This window comes from Helianthus annuus, chromosome 10 (assembly GCF_002127325.2).
Source record: "Helianthus annuus cultivar XRQ/B chromosome 10, HanXRQr2.0-SUNRISE, whole genome shotgun sequence".
NCBI lineage: Eukaryota > Viridiplantae > Streptophyta > Magnoliopsida > Asterales > Asteraceae > Helianthus > Helianthus annuus.
The window spans coordinates 157420189-157432302 of record NC_035442.2 but is presented as its reverse complement, the minus strand read 5'-3'; the positions used below and the strand labels follow the sequence as shown (position 1 = coordinate 157432302).

Here is a 12114-nt window from a genome sequence, read left to right as displayed (position 1 = left end):
TACTCTCAACTCCCCGATCGACCGACTAGGGAGCGCCTAGAGACTTTTGCAACCTTGGTTAAAAGTACACCACTTGATCGTGTCTAATACACCCTAGTCAGTTTAGGTAAGGATAAGACGGTTTCAAGATTTACTAGTAGCGTTCTTTCCTCGTTTATGCTTTATGTGATCAATGAACACGAAAACCCCTACCAGTCTCACAATTTGTCTATTAGGTGTTTATGTTCAGATAAACATAAACTTGATTAGTGTTTTTTATGTTTGAAAAGAGGGAAACCGATCGGTTAGAGGTGTTGTCTTCTACTCTAATGATTTGATTATCGAATCTACAAGGGTGATTTGTCGTTTGGGTGTGGTTTAACAATCTGGACGACGGTGGCAGGTGGTGAACGGTTGGAATAATGATAAGGGTTGTTGATGGTTGCGGTCAACAATGGTCAAATGATCGTGATTGAAGATTATGTTTGAAGTTAACAATGATCGAAGAATAAAAGTTAGAAATATTAAAAGAACAAATAAACACAAATAATTGATAAATTTAAGCAACATGTTAAAAGAGTGCCTATGTTTAGTTTCATGTTAATGTTTATTTTAAGGTAAGAACTTGAAATTTCAACTTTAATAGTAGATATAAAACAGAATACAAATACATAAGGCGAATAACATCTTTTGTAACATCAAATCTACGCGATATAAAATAACGTCAACTGTTGTAAGTCTCAACTATCTAGCCTGAATCTCTAACCTAACTCTTCCAATAGTTGATGCCAAAATTAGAACAAATGAGCACAAACAAGTACCGCCTGCCGACATCAATCTTTTTTTTTAAATCACCTCACAAGCGGTATGAGCAAGTACTCGGCGTAGAACAACTGCAAAAGCAAAAATAAGTTGTACTAATACTAAAATTGATGCGGATAGGCCCGATCTCTTTAGTTATCTCTTTATTTGAATTTAATATTTTATCTTATTTTGTTTCCTTTTCGAATTATGATTCATATCTTATAAATAGGGTGTTTAGGGTTATTGTTTAAACGGTTTTTAATTGATTATTAAATAAAAAGAACTATGTTCTTTGAACCTTTGGTTCGTTTATCAGTCTTTGTTTAATCGATTGTTCTTGAGCCATTTGAGTACGCTTCCGATCCGTATCATTTGGTATCAGAGCTTTTGGTTTTCAAATGGCTCTACGTGGAAAAGAAGAAACTTTCGTTCGTAGATTCGCCGCCGGAGGCAACGACGGAGTTCCTTTTAATCCGCGAGGATGTGGTGATCATTCTCGTAGATTCGCCGCCCGAGGCAACGAGATTGTGGACGATGAAAACTTTCGTGAATCATGTGATGGTTATCATCCCCGTAGATTCGCCGCCCGAGGCAACGAGGATCCTGACCTTATCTATGATTCCCCTCCTGTGTATGATGAATACAGGGACGAGGAATGGTATTCTTGGGTTACCGGTGGTGATCGGAACTTACCGGGTGTTACGGTTGAAAACGGAGGTGATGCGATAGCTTCCAGTGGTTCTATGGCGGTGATAAATGGTCTAGCGGCTAGTGATGGATCTCAATCACAGTCTGTGGTATGTCTTTTCATGCTGGAAGAAACAGGGTCTCAAAAGAAAGGTGGAGTTCGAAAATTCAAGGTGAAAAGGAGATCCGGATTGCTAAACTTGCGGGTAATTCTAACCACCATATTCCCACATATCATTATGAATTTTAAAAAAGGAATAGATATTCAAACAAAAGACAATATCATGTATAACGATAAAGGTTTCTTAGAAGATAAGGAAGAGTGCATTGATCCTATGCATGAAAATATTACACGTGGGCTTCTACATAAAGATAAAAATGGTGAGCTAAAAGTTGAGTTTGGGTCGGTGGATGTGGTTCAAAATATTGATGTAGAGTTAAATGGAACAATTAGGTTGGTTCAAAATTGTGGGCCCATAGAGAATAATCAATGTGAACCAAAAGTACGTGGGGGTGTGGCACTTAGGAGAAGGCCTTACATGACTCAAACGAGTCTAAAAGGTGACGCAAATAATCGTGGGTCTTGGCCCAATTTCTCAATGCATACGGCTAATACAAGTGACAAGGCTTGCATTTTGTCTACTATTGTTACACAACTAACTTCGAAATTGGATCATGACTTGAAGGTATCTGTAATTCCATTGCATACAACCTGGGGCGACCTAATTCAATTTGGGTTTGTCCCTCAAAGATCTCATCATGAGTCTGCTATTTCCAAAACTAGGGCGCAAGGTACGAATTCGATTCAGTGTAAACAATATTTGTGTTTAGAAGACCATGCTAGTGATTTAACATATGCATCTGGAGTAAAAATCTGGGATAAGGTATTTCAACAAGTGGTTAATGTTCAAGAAGTGGAGAACGAAAAATGGCTCAAGGCTCCCTTTAAAGTCGGGCGAGATGATTCGTGAGGTTGAATTTTTTATGCGGGTCATGATAATAAAAAAATGGAATCGGAATGATGTTCCTTTCGACCCAGGTGGCTTTGGTTTGAAGACAAAACTCGAGGACGAGTTTTTTTTTTAAGACGGGGAGAATGATGCGGATAGGCCCGATCTCTTTAGTTATCTCTTTATTTGAATTTAATATTTTATCTTATTTTGTTTCCTTTTCGAATTATGATTCATATCTTATAAATAGGGTGTTTAGGGTTATTGTTTAAACGGTTTTTAATTGATTATTAAATAAAAAGAACTATGTTCTTTGAACCTTTGGTTCGTTTATCAGTCTTTGTTTAATCGATTGTTCTTGAGCCATTTGAGTACGCTTCCGATCCGTATCAAAAATGTTCTTTGTTACCAAAAGATTAGACAAGCTTTTGTTGGATAATGATAATTTGTATAAATGTTACCTGCCATATGAACATGTAAAATGAGGTTATAGCTGATTTGTTCTCCAAATCGATTGATTTCGCGCGACCCCAAAGTATTAGACCAAGAATCGCGTGACCCAATACCTAAATCAACAAAAAATAAAGTTTTAGCATCATTATCAGATAGAACTGTTATTAAGCCCCCCGCGTTGCGGCGGCGGCGGCGGCCCCGGGGGGGTGGGGGTGGGGGGGGTAAAACTGTGCCAAGTAGCACCAATGGCACACTACTGCCAGCGTCCACCAACACCAAAAAAGCTTGTTTAAATAAAAAATGGAAAAAATAAAACCGAACGGAAAGTAGACGTAAAAACGTTGAACCACGCAAGCGAAACGTTAAAACACAGAAAACAATAACTAAGTCGATCTGCGACCAGCACGTTGCGACGGAACCGTTAAACAAGAAAAAAAAAGGTGTAAAACCTTTGAACCACACACGCACGTTGTGGCGTGTTAACTTGCAAAATTGAGAGCGAAACGTAAAACGAAAAATGCAAAAGATGAAAAGTATAGGGAATTAAAGTTGAAAGTCAAAAAGTTCAGTTTTAGGATTAAATTGTAAAAGATGTAAGTATCGGATTAAAAGTATAAAAATTAAGAATAATAAAAAACAAAAGGTGGGTACAGCCCAACAAGGCCCATGGTACTCTTAACCACTTAAGTTGCATATTTAGTATATATATAATATAATTACCACCGTTGACTTCTAAGTCAAACGGATACTCTTAACCACTTTTGAGCTTTAAAACCGAAATGGGTTTGGAAAAAACTTTGGATAATTTAAACTGAACCAAAACAGATAATATGTTTAGAACAAAACTGTGGTTAAAACTTAAAACTTGTAACAAGATCCATATCAATTTCAAAATTAAAGACATATAAGTTTGACCACATAAAGTCAAAACTCTACATAACTTTACTATAAACGAGTAGTGATGGTTCATTACCGTTATGTATCTGCTCCAAAGGAAGGGAGATGATGCCCCAACTAGAATAGCAACAGCATAAGCCACTTCAAGTAATAAAATACAGATCCAAAACACCTGTTAAAGGTCAAGATATTGCTTTCACATAACTGGCGGCAGTTTTCGGTTTTTCAATACCTATAGTATAAAAGTATATTTAGTAGGTATAAGTGTACGAGTATGACTAACCCGCTTTTGACCCAAGCGGACGGTAAATGATTGAATGCCGAAGATCTTGTCTCCAACAATGTCAGGTATGTCCTGTCAGTAACATAGTCATGTGTATTAATTAGGATTACGTTAGTGTAATTGTCTGTTAATGGTTGGAGAAGTTTACCTTAAACAATGCTATAACAACAGAGAAGAAACTCATAAATCCGGTTGCAAATATCACGGGTTTTGGGAACACAGCGAGTCTTCCGTACACAAAAGTCTGAAAATTAAATAGGTTAGTAGTTAAGTGTATGTAAACAATTGTGATTTCATAATTATATTTTGTTCGAAAGATCAATTTATAAAAAGAGTAAAATGTCATTTTCGTCCCTGAGGTTTGGCCAGTTGCGACTTTCGTCCAAAGGTTTGTTTTTTCGCATGTAGATCGAACATGGTTGAAATCTTGCCATTTTCATCTGGCTAGTTAACTCCATCCATTTTTCTCCGTTAAGTCAGGGGTATTTCCGTCTTTTTTGTTAACTTAAAGGGCAATTCGGTCTTTTCCACTTTATGTAAAAAGACCTAATACCCCTGAAAAAGACTGAATTGCCCTTTAAGTTACGAAAAAGACAAAAATACCCCTGACTTAACGGAGAAAAATGGATGGAGTTAACGAGCCAGATGAAAATGGCAAGATTTCAACCATGTTCGATCTACATGCGAAAAAACAAACCTTTGGACGAAAGTAGCGAAACTGGCCAAACCTCAGCAACGTAAAATGACATTTTACTCATTTATAAAACTCCAAGAATGCTACTCTATGGCAATGGCAGAGTATGCTGTAGACAAATACCGATATCACCGTTCTTTTACGTTAATGACATTTGTAGGTGAAAACTTTGACCCATTTACTTATGAACGGGTCAATTCAGGTTTTTTAAATCTCAAATGGGTCAAACAAAAGGAGTCAAACAGGTTGAAAGTTGTCCGAAGTGAATAATTAATGCACACAACTTCTTAAATGAGTTAAATTAAATAAAAAGGAAAAAGAAAAATACCTGAATGTGTAGGTAAAATGCGATTTGAACTATTACAGCTCTTACAGCTAGAATGCACATTGCTGCCACGAGAGCAAATCGCTTCCATCTCAGCATCGGCATCTAACATTTATAGTAGATTAAACATTTTAGATGTGACAAGTAGTCACTGTGATTTAAAATTGTATACATTTTAGGGTGACATTTTGACCACAATAGTCAAACGATATGATTAATTTGACCACAATAGTCAAACGATATGTGCTAGAACAGAAACTCACATTGATTGAATACGCCGTCCCAAGAAGAAAACTTATGAAGAGTGCCCAAAATAAAGGCCATGAACCAACAATCCATCCAAGCCAGAAACTCTGCAATGTATAATAGTAAGAGTAAACTGCCAAAATCGTCCCTGAGGTTCGGGCATATTTGCCTGTTTCATCCAAAACGACTTTTTTGTGCATTGTAGTCCTTCACCTTTGGTTTTTTCGCCATTTTCATCCGTGAGGTTGACAATTTATTGCGACTTTCATCCCTCGAAAAATGGCCGGTCAGGGATGAAAATGGAAAGATTTCAAACTTTTTGGATGAAAATGGCACCTCAGGGACGAAAATAGCATTTTACTCTATAGTAAACAATAAAGTTATTTTAAGATTACAATGGTCATTCTGGACTCATTTGACACACAAACACACATATATAGTAGTTGAATGAAATTTACTTACCATGAATGCAAATGAGGATACAATAATAATCCCAGTTTTAACGGAATATTCTCCAGATGCCAACGGAAGATAGGGCTTGTTAACCTGAGAATTATTCAAAAAAAAATAATAATAAAAAAAAAAAATAATAATAATAATAATAATAATAATAATAATAATAATAATAATAATAATAATTTCATAATGATGATGATGATGATGATGTAAGTTGCGCAAAAGATTTATTTTGCGTAGGTCATTTACCTTGTCTATTTCTATATCAGATAACTGGTTCAATCCAACAATATATATATTCATAAAGAAGGCAGCAACAATTGCCTGAAAATTTAATGTAAGAAAAATTAAATAAGTTAGATAGTAATGGTCACAAGGTTGCCTTTTTATCATACAGAAGCCGTTGTTCTTATAACGATGAAAAAATAAATAAATAAATAAACACAAAACTTTACAAGAAAAATCGATTACATGCCAACATGTTGGGGTTCAAAGCTTCACTTACAAAATGTGTTTACTGCTTTCCAAAACCCGCTTTCATTCATTCTCAAACGTTACATTAAATAGAAATAAAACAACTTAAACAAACCCACTAAGTGTGCCTCAAGAACAGGAAAACAAACCCATGTTTTGACTCACTCCTCTACTACTTTTAAACATATCAAACATGTGACTAGTTAACTACACTTCTGCAACCCGTTTGACCCGTGGAGATACAACTATCGTACCTGATGACCCGGTTTAGAACTCGTCAAGATTAACCCTACACAACATTGGCACGACTGGTCAAGAATCAATAATCCTTAAGTACATCATTTTTTTTTCTTTTGCAGTGATGGTTTATTTTTAAAAGAAACCATTAGGCTACCCACTATGGTTTCATTTTTTTTTTCACTTCGCGTTACCGCCACATCATAAAGTAACTGCCAGTCTGCTACATCACCACACCACTTTCACTCATTTTTTTTTCACTCCACCCCGTTTTCGTTTCACAAGTTTTCACTTTACGCCCTATTAAAACAACATATTAAAATCTAAAAAAGGTAAAAAAAAAAAAAAAAAACAATTGATTGGTTGATGGGCATGGGCCCCACCCAACTCCCCCCTCTTCAAGCTGTGAGGCCCAACATGCCGGAACTCCTCACGCCTGTTTTCCCGCCGCCTCATGTCAGCGACCCTGCCACCTAGGCAGGGCGTGAGACGGTAGCGAACGGTCTTATCATTAAAACAGTTAATTGCTCAAATATGAAAGAGTATAGAAAGTTGAAGAACCTCCAAAACACCAATGAAGAATGATGGAGAAAAGTCTGAAAGCTTTTGAACTGCAAGGAGTGAAACTGAAACTATGCTCAATGCCTGCTCAAAAAGATTGAACATGAGTCAATCATGCTTTAACAATAATATATATATATATACACATATATATATATATATATATACACATATATAGAGAGAAAAAAAACCTCCCCCATGCTTTGACAAAAAATAAAAATAAAATAAAAAATTCCCTTTCTCCCATGAAACTTTATTAGGACACATATCACCATTGTTTTATAACATTACAATCATAGGTGTTAATACCGAATAGCGGACGATAGCAACAACTACCTGTACGCTACGTAGCGATAGCGATGAAATAGCGGGCACTATTTTATGTTTAGCGACACACTAAGAGAAAATTTTAGAAATATTTTATATGTATATTATATCCAAATACGTTGTTTTTATATGTATGCTTCAAAAAAATCCTAAAATCCTGCTATTTTATACCTATAAAATCCCGCTATTTATATTAAAGCAAAAAAAAAAAAAAAACCCTAAAATCCCGCTATTTACCCGCTATGGAGACGCCAAGATCAGATAGCGACACATGAGTGCTATGCTATGCTATTCGCTATAGCGCTCAGTCGCTCACTATGAGCGTTATTAACAACTATGATTACAATGGGCAAATGGGTAATTTTATTTTAAAAACTTTCCAAAAAACAGAATTCTTGCGGTGCCATGGGATGGGAGGGAGCAATAATTTTATAGAGGATGAATTTGATATTTGCATAAAAAAATACAAGAGTAAACTTCCGTTTTGCTCCCTGTGGTTTGGTCACTTTAACGGTTTTGCTCCAAACCTTTAAAAATAGCCATTTTACTCCCTGATGTTTCGGTTTTTTTGCTAGTTTGCTCCCCGCCTCTAACTCCATTCAAATTGTTTGTTTTTCCATTTTGCTCCCCGCAGGGAGCAAACTGGCAACAAAACCAAAACATCAGGGAGTAAAATGGCTATTTTTAAAGGTTTGTGGCAAAACCATTAAAGTGACCAAACCACAGGGAGCAAAACGGAAGTTTACTCAAAATAAAAAGTAGTCTTACAGTTCCTATAACTGTGTGAGGTCTTGAAAACCTATAGAAAGCATTTATAGCATTTGGTAATGATTGTTGAGGACTTGTGGGATCAGGATCAACAGGTTGTTCAGAAATCGCACTTGCAACGCGTTGTGTGTTGAATTTGTGAGAAAGTAGAAAACTTTTATTAGTTCTGTCCGTATTGCATCTCAAAAAACTTGATTGAGATTGGACGATTCCTTTATTCTTTGATGCTCCTAGTGATGATACATTATAACAACCTAATAAAATAGGAAAATTCAAGAACAATAAGATGCGCGTCGGATAAGCAAATAACATAACGACTATGAAATTTAAATTTGATGCTCATACATTATGATCAATATGTATAAAAAAGGCGTGTTCAATACAGAACCAAATTTAAGTAGAGAACCACATATGATGGTCGGATACAACGAAAAGAAGAAAGAGAGGTGGTTATACAATTAACCATGCAGTTAATGCGGTAAAATATCGGATATCGGTCGAGGACCTATATTTGAGATATAGGTTATCTCGGTGAGATATCGGTGGGATATCGGTGATTTTAATACAATGTAGAATTTATATATATAGCAATTTAATACTAATAATTCAGTGATATATCGGTCAAATACCGGTGATATATCGGTTATATCGGCCAAATCTCAGTGGTATATCGGTTATATCGGTCAATATCGCCGATAATATCGGTACCGATATTTGAGACCGATATTTTACTAGGGGACCGATATGACCGATATAACCGATATATCACCGAGATTAACTGCATAGACAATTAAACAACTTTATGTTACTTGGTAAATCCCACCAATAGCAAAGCTAAGGTAGGATCTAAGAAGGGTAAGATGTAGACAGCCTTACCTCAATCCCGTAAGAATAGAGAGCCTGCTTCCGGTGAGACCCGGACTCGATAGTACTTTTCAAATCATGACAAAGTCATTATCATATATGGACTAGAAATTCATAACAAAGTGAACTTTCTAATCATGAGATATGTGACACTTCAATAGTACAAAATCTCATGTGAATTAACCTAAATCCATCATGAACAGTACAAAAGGGCATCTTTTACACATATCAAATAATTTTACTTTCTCAAGGATTATCAGTAAAAATTAATCAAATCTCAAAATCTATGGTTGTAAAAATCCCGATTAGGCGTCATTTAGTCCCGATTAATTCCAATTAATCGCTAGCCCCCACGACACCAGCCGAATAGAATTCGGTGTAAGCATCAATAAAAAGAATAAAAATAAAACATAAAACATAAAAATGTCTGTTGTTTTTGCAGTTTATATCACAAAATACAAAACCCATATGAGAAAATTAACAAATTCATAAAAAAACAATAATATACAACAGATTCATGAACCATCAAATGCAAATGCAAATGAGCTTAATTAATACCTGATGATACAAGTGAAGAAGATGAAACTGGTGACGGCAGAGAATAAGTAGAAACCTTGTACGAAGAAAAAGACCCAAGAATCAAAGACTTCATGATTCGAATCAAACCCACCCAAATCTTTATATGAACGAATAATCAAGCGAGTCACCTATCTGTAATAAACCCTTTTAAATGAAAGAAAAATCAAAAATAGAAAGAGAGTGAGTGTCTATTGTAGTCAGCGGTCCCGAAGGCTTTCTTACACGTCTGCTTCTGTTCACAACACTTGAAATGCCAATTGGAATCTGCTTGTTTTATTGTCTAAATAGGCCCATTGAATTATCAATGTGGGGTTGCATCCTACCCACTCGATCGCAACCACCTTCTCGCTGTATTTATTAGAGACACCACACGATAACTTATTGTGTATTTTTTCAAACACGAAACAACTTGTTAACAAACTAAAGAGGTATGGTCCCAAAAAACCCGCGCAAGCCTTCCTCCAGGTCGCGCGACAGACCATACTCCTTAATCAATTACACCTTCTGATTTCAACCGCGCGCGGGCTGAGTAGCATTAGCCAACGTCGCGCGGGTCCAAACGAGACAAACTAATAACTTAGCATCCAGAAGATGAGCCTCCAAGCGCCAATACCTCGCGCGGGCCAGTTTCCATGTGAAACATGGGCGCGCAAGGATGCGGCGTAAAGACGTCTTAAAGTACAAAAGGTACAAGTGTCAGATGAAAAGAGCCAACCCACATCCTCTACACCACTCCGGCTATAAATAGAACACTTCATTCACAGGTTAAATCATTCTATTCCCTCTACTCTCACTAATTACACACTTTAATCTCCTCGAGATAGTTACTTATTCTCACGTCGGAGCCTGGTTAAGAGGGAAACCCCCACATTCCCCTCTTAACGAGCTGACGGTGTTCTGTTTTGCAGGATAATCAGTCATTAAGGAGCTCAAGAAATCAAAGAAGATTAACCCTTATGGTAGAAACATAAACCAAACTAATTAACCCCTAGATTAGTTCCGTATTTCTTCATTGGCGCCCACCGGTTTTTTCTACAAACCACTTTCATCTTCTTTTCTTTGAGCTTTTCGTTGTCTTTCCTCCGACCATGGCTGGTCAAGGAATCATTCCCGAATTTGGATTCGGAACAAATGCACATGCGGCAATGGGGGAGGACAACCAGAATGTCCAAACCCAACGTATCGAAGAAATTGGTGAAATCGGAGTCACCAACACTTGGGGACCTCGCGCGAGTCTCACTCGCATTATTCAGTCAACTACCCCAGGAAACAACGGTGCTGGATCTTCAAACCCAGTTACACCCCAGAACAGTGCAGCGCTACTAGGGCTACCCGAGGGTGACAATCCAGCCTCGTGGTACACCAAACAGACTACCACCATCGATGCGGCGAATCAATCTTCATGCGCGCATCAAACAATCCTAACGGCAGAACCATCCTCAGAGATACACATGGTCAACGGACCAAGATATAGCGCGCGAGATAAAGGCAAACGTCCTCTTGACCCAGCATGGCAAGAGCAACAGGTCATCTTCCCGGTAGTGCGCGGGGGGCCGTGCGCAACGCGCCCTGTCGTCATTACCGGCATTATCGGTCACTACGAAACAGAGTTCGTATTCATTGACCCAGGGAGTACAGCGGACATCATTTATGAGCAATGTTTTAATCAATTCGATGACGAAGATAAAGCAAGACTAGAGCCAGTTGATTATCCTTTGTCAGGATTCTGCAACGAAATGATCTTCCCTTTAGGCCAGATCAGCTTCCCTCTCACACTTTCTGATGGGAAGCATTCAAGAACAACAATGGTAAACTTCATGGTAATGCTTGTGAAATCAAGGCACGATATTTTGATTGGGAGAGAAACCCAAGGAGAGCTCAACATGGTGACTTCCACCCCTCACTCAGCAATTGGTTTTCCAACCGAAACTGGGGTGGCAATTATCTATTCAAGGAAGGAAGTAATATCAACAGACGACATGCGTCCAACCAAGGCGCCGAAGGTTTCCACAACAGAGCCAGAAAAGTGGATACTTAACCGCAAATACCCCGAACAAACGGTGACGATAGGCCACGCCGTCTCGCCAAATATCAGAACACACCTAAAGCAGCTCTTGTTCAGAAACATGGATATTTTCGCCTGGACCCCGGCAGACATGACCGGTGTCCCACGCGATGTTACAGAACACTGTTTAAACGCTTATCCATCCGTTGAACCAAAGGTGCAAAGAAGGCGCAGTCTGGGAGCAGACAAGACAAAGGCAATGAACGAGCAAGTTTGTGAGCTCTTAAAAGCGGGTATCCTCCGAGAGGTACGCTATCAAAGTTGGGTGGCAAACCCGGTAATGGTGGAGAAGTCAAATGGGGGATGGAGAATGTGCGTCGATTATACCGATCTCAACAAGGCATGTCCCAAGGACTGCTACTCTCTGCCTGAGATCGACAAAAAGATAGACTCTCTCGCACCATACAGATGGAAGTGTTTTCTAGACTGCTACAAGGGGTACCACCAGGTCCAAATGAAACTCGA

The 12114-nt window shown here is 37.9% G+C and overlaps 1 protein-coding gene across 1 annotated transcript; it reads right to left on the bottom strand.

The window, feature by feature from the left end:
• Window positions 1–599: 599 nt before the first annotated feature.
• Window positions 600–9966, bottom strand: LOC110886147 (homogentisate phytyltransferase 1, chloroplastic). Its single transcript, XM_022133910.2, has 12 exons — window positions 9564–9966; window positions 8142–8395; window positions 7047–7130; window positions 6024–6098; window positions 5781–5864; window positions 5336–5425; window positions 5076–5177; window positions 4202–4297; window positions 4054–4125; window positions 3847–3942; window positions 2882–2986; window positions 600–872 (listed from the first exon to the last, which is right to left on the bottom strand). The coding sequence occupies exons 1-12, from the start codon at window positions 9655–9657 to the stop codon at window positions 831–833; spliced, it is 1194 nt and encodes a 397-aa protein (XP_021989602.1). The 5' UTR covers window positions 9658–9966; the 3' UTR covers window positions 600–830.
• Between the last annotated feature and the right edge of the window lie 2148 nt (window positions 9967–12114).

Coding starts and splice junctions, on each gene's coding strand:
- LOC110886147 (XM_022133910.2), bottom strand. CDS start 9,657: ATGAAGTCTTTGATTCTTGGGTCTTTTTCTTCGTACAAGGTTTCTACT. Junction 8,396..9,563: donor TTCTTCACTTGTATCATCAG/GTATTAATTAAG, acceptor CTATTTTATTAG/GTTGTTATAATGTATCATCA. Junction 2,987..3,846: donor TTTGGAGCAGATACATAACG/GTAATGAACCAT, acceptor TTGTTGATTTAG/GTATTGGGTCACGCGATTCT.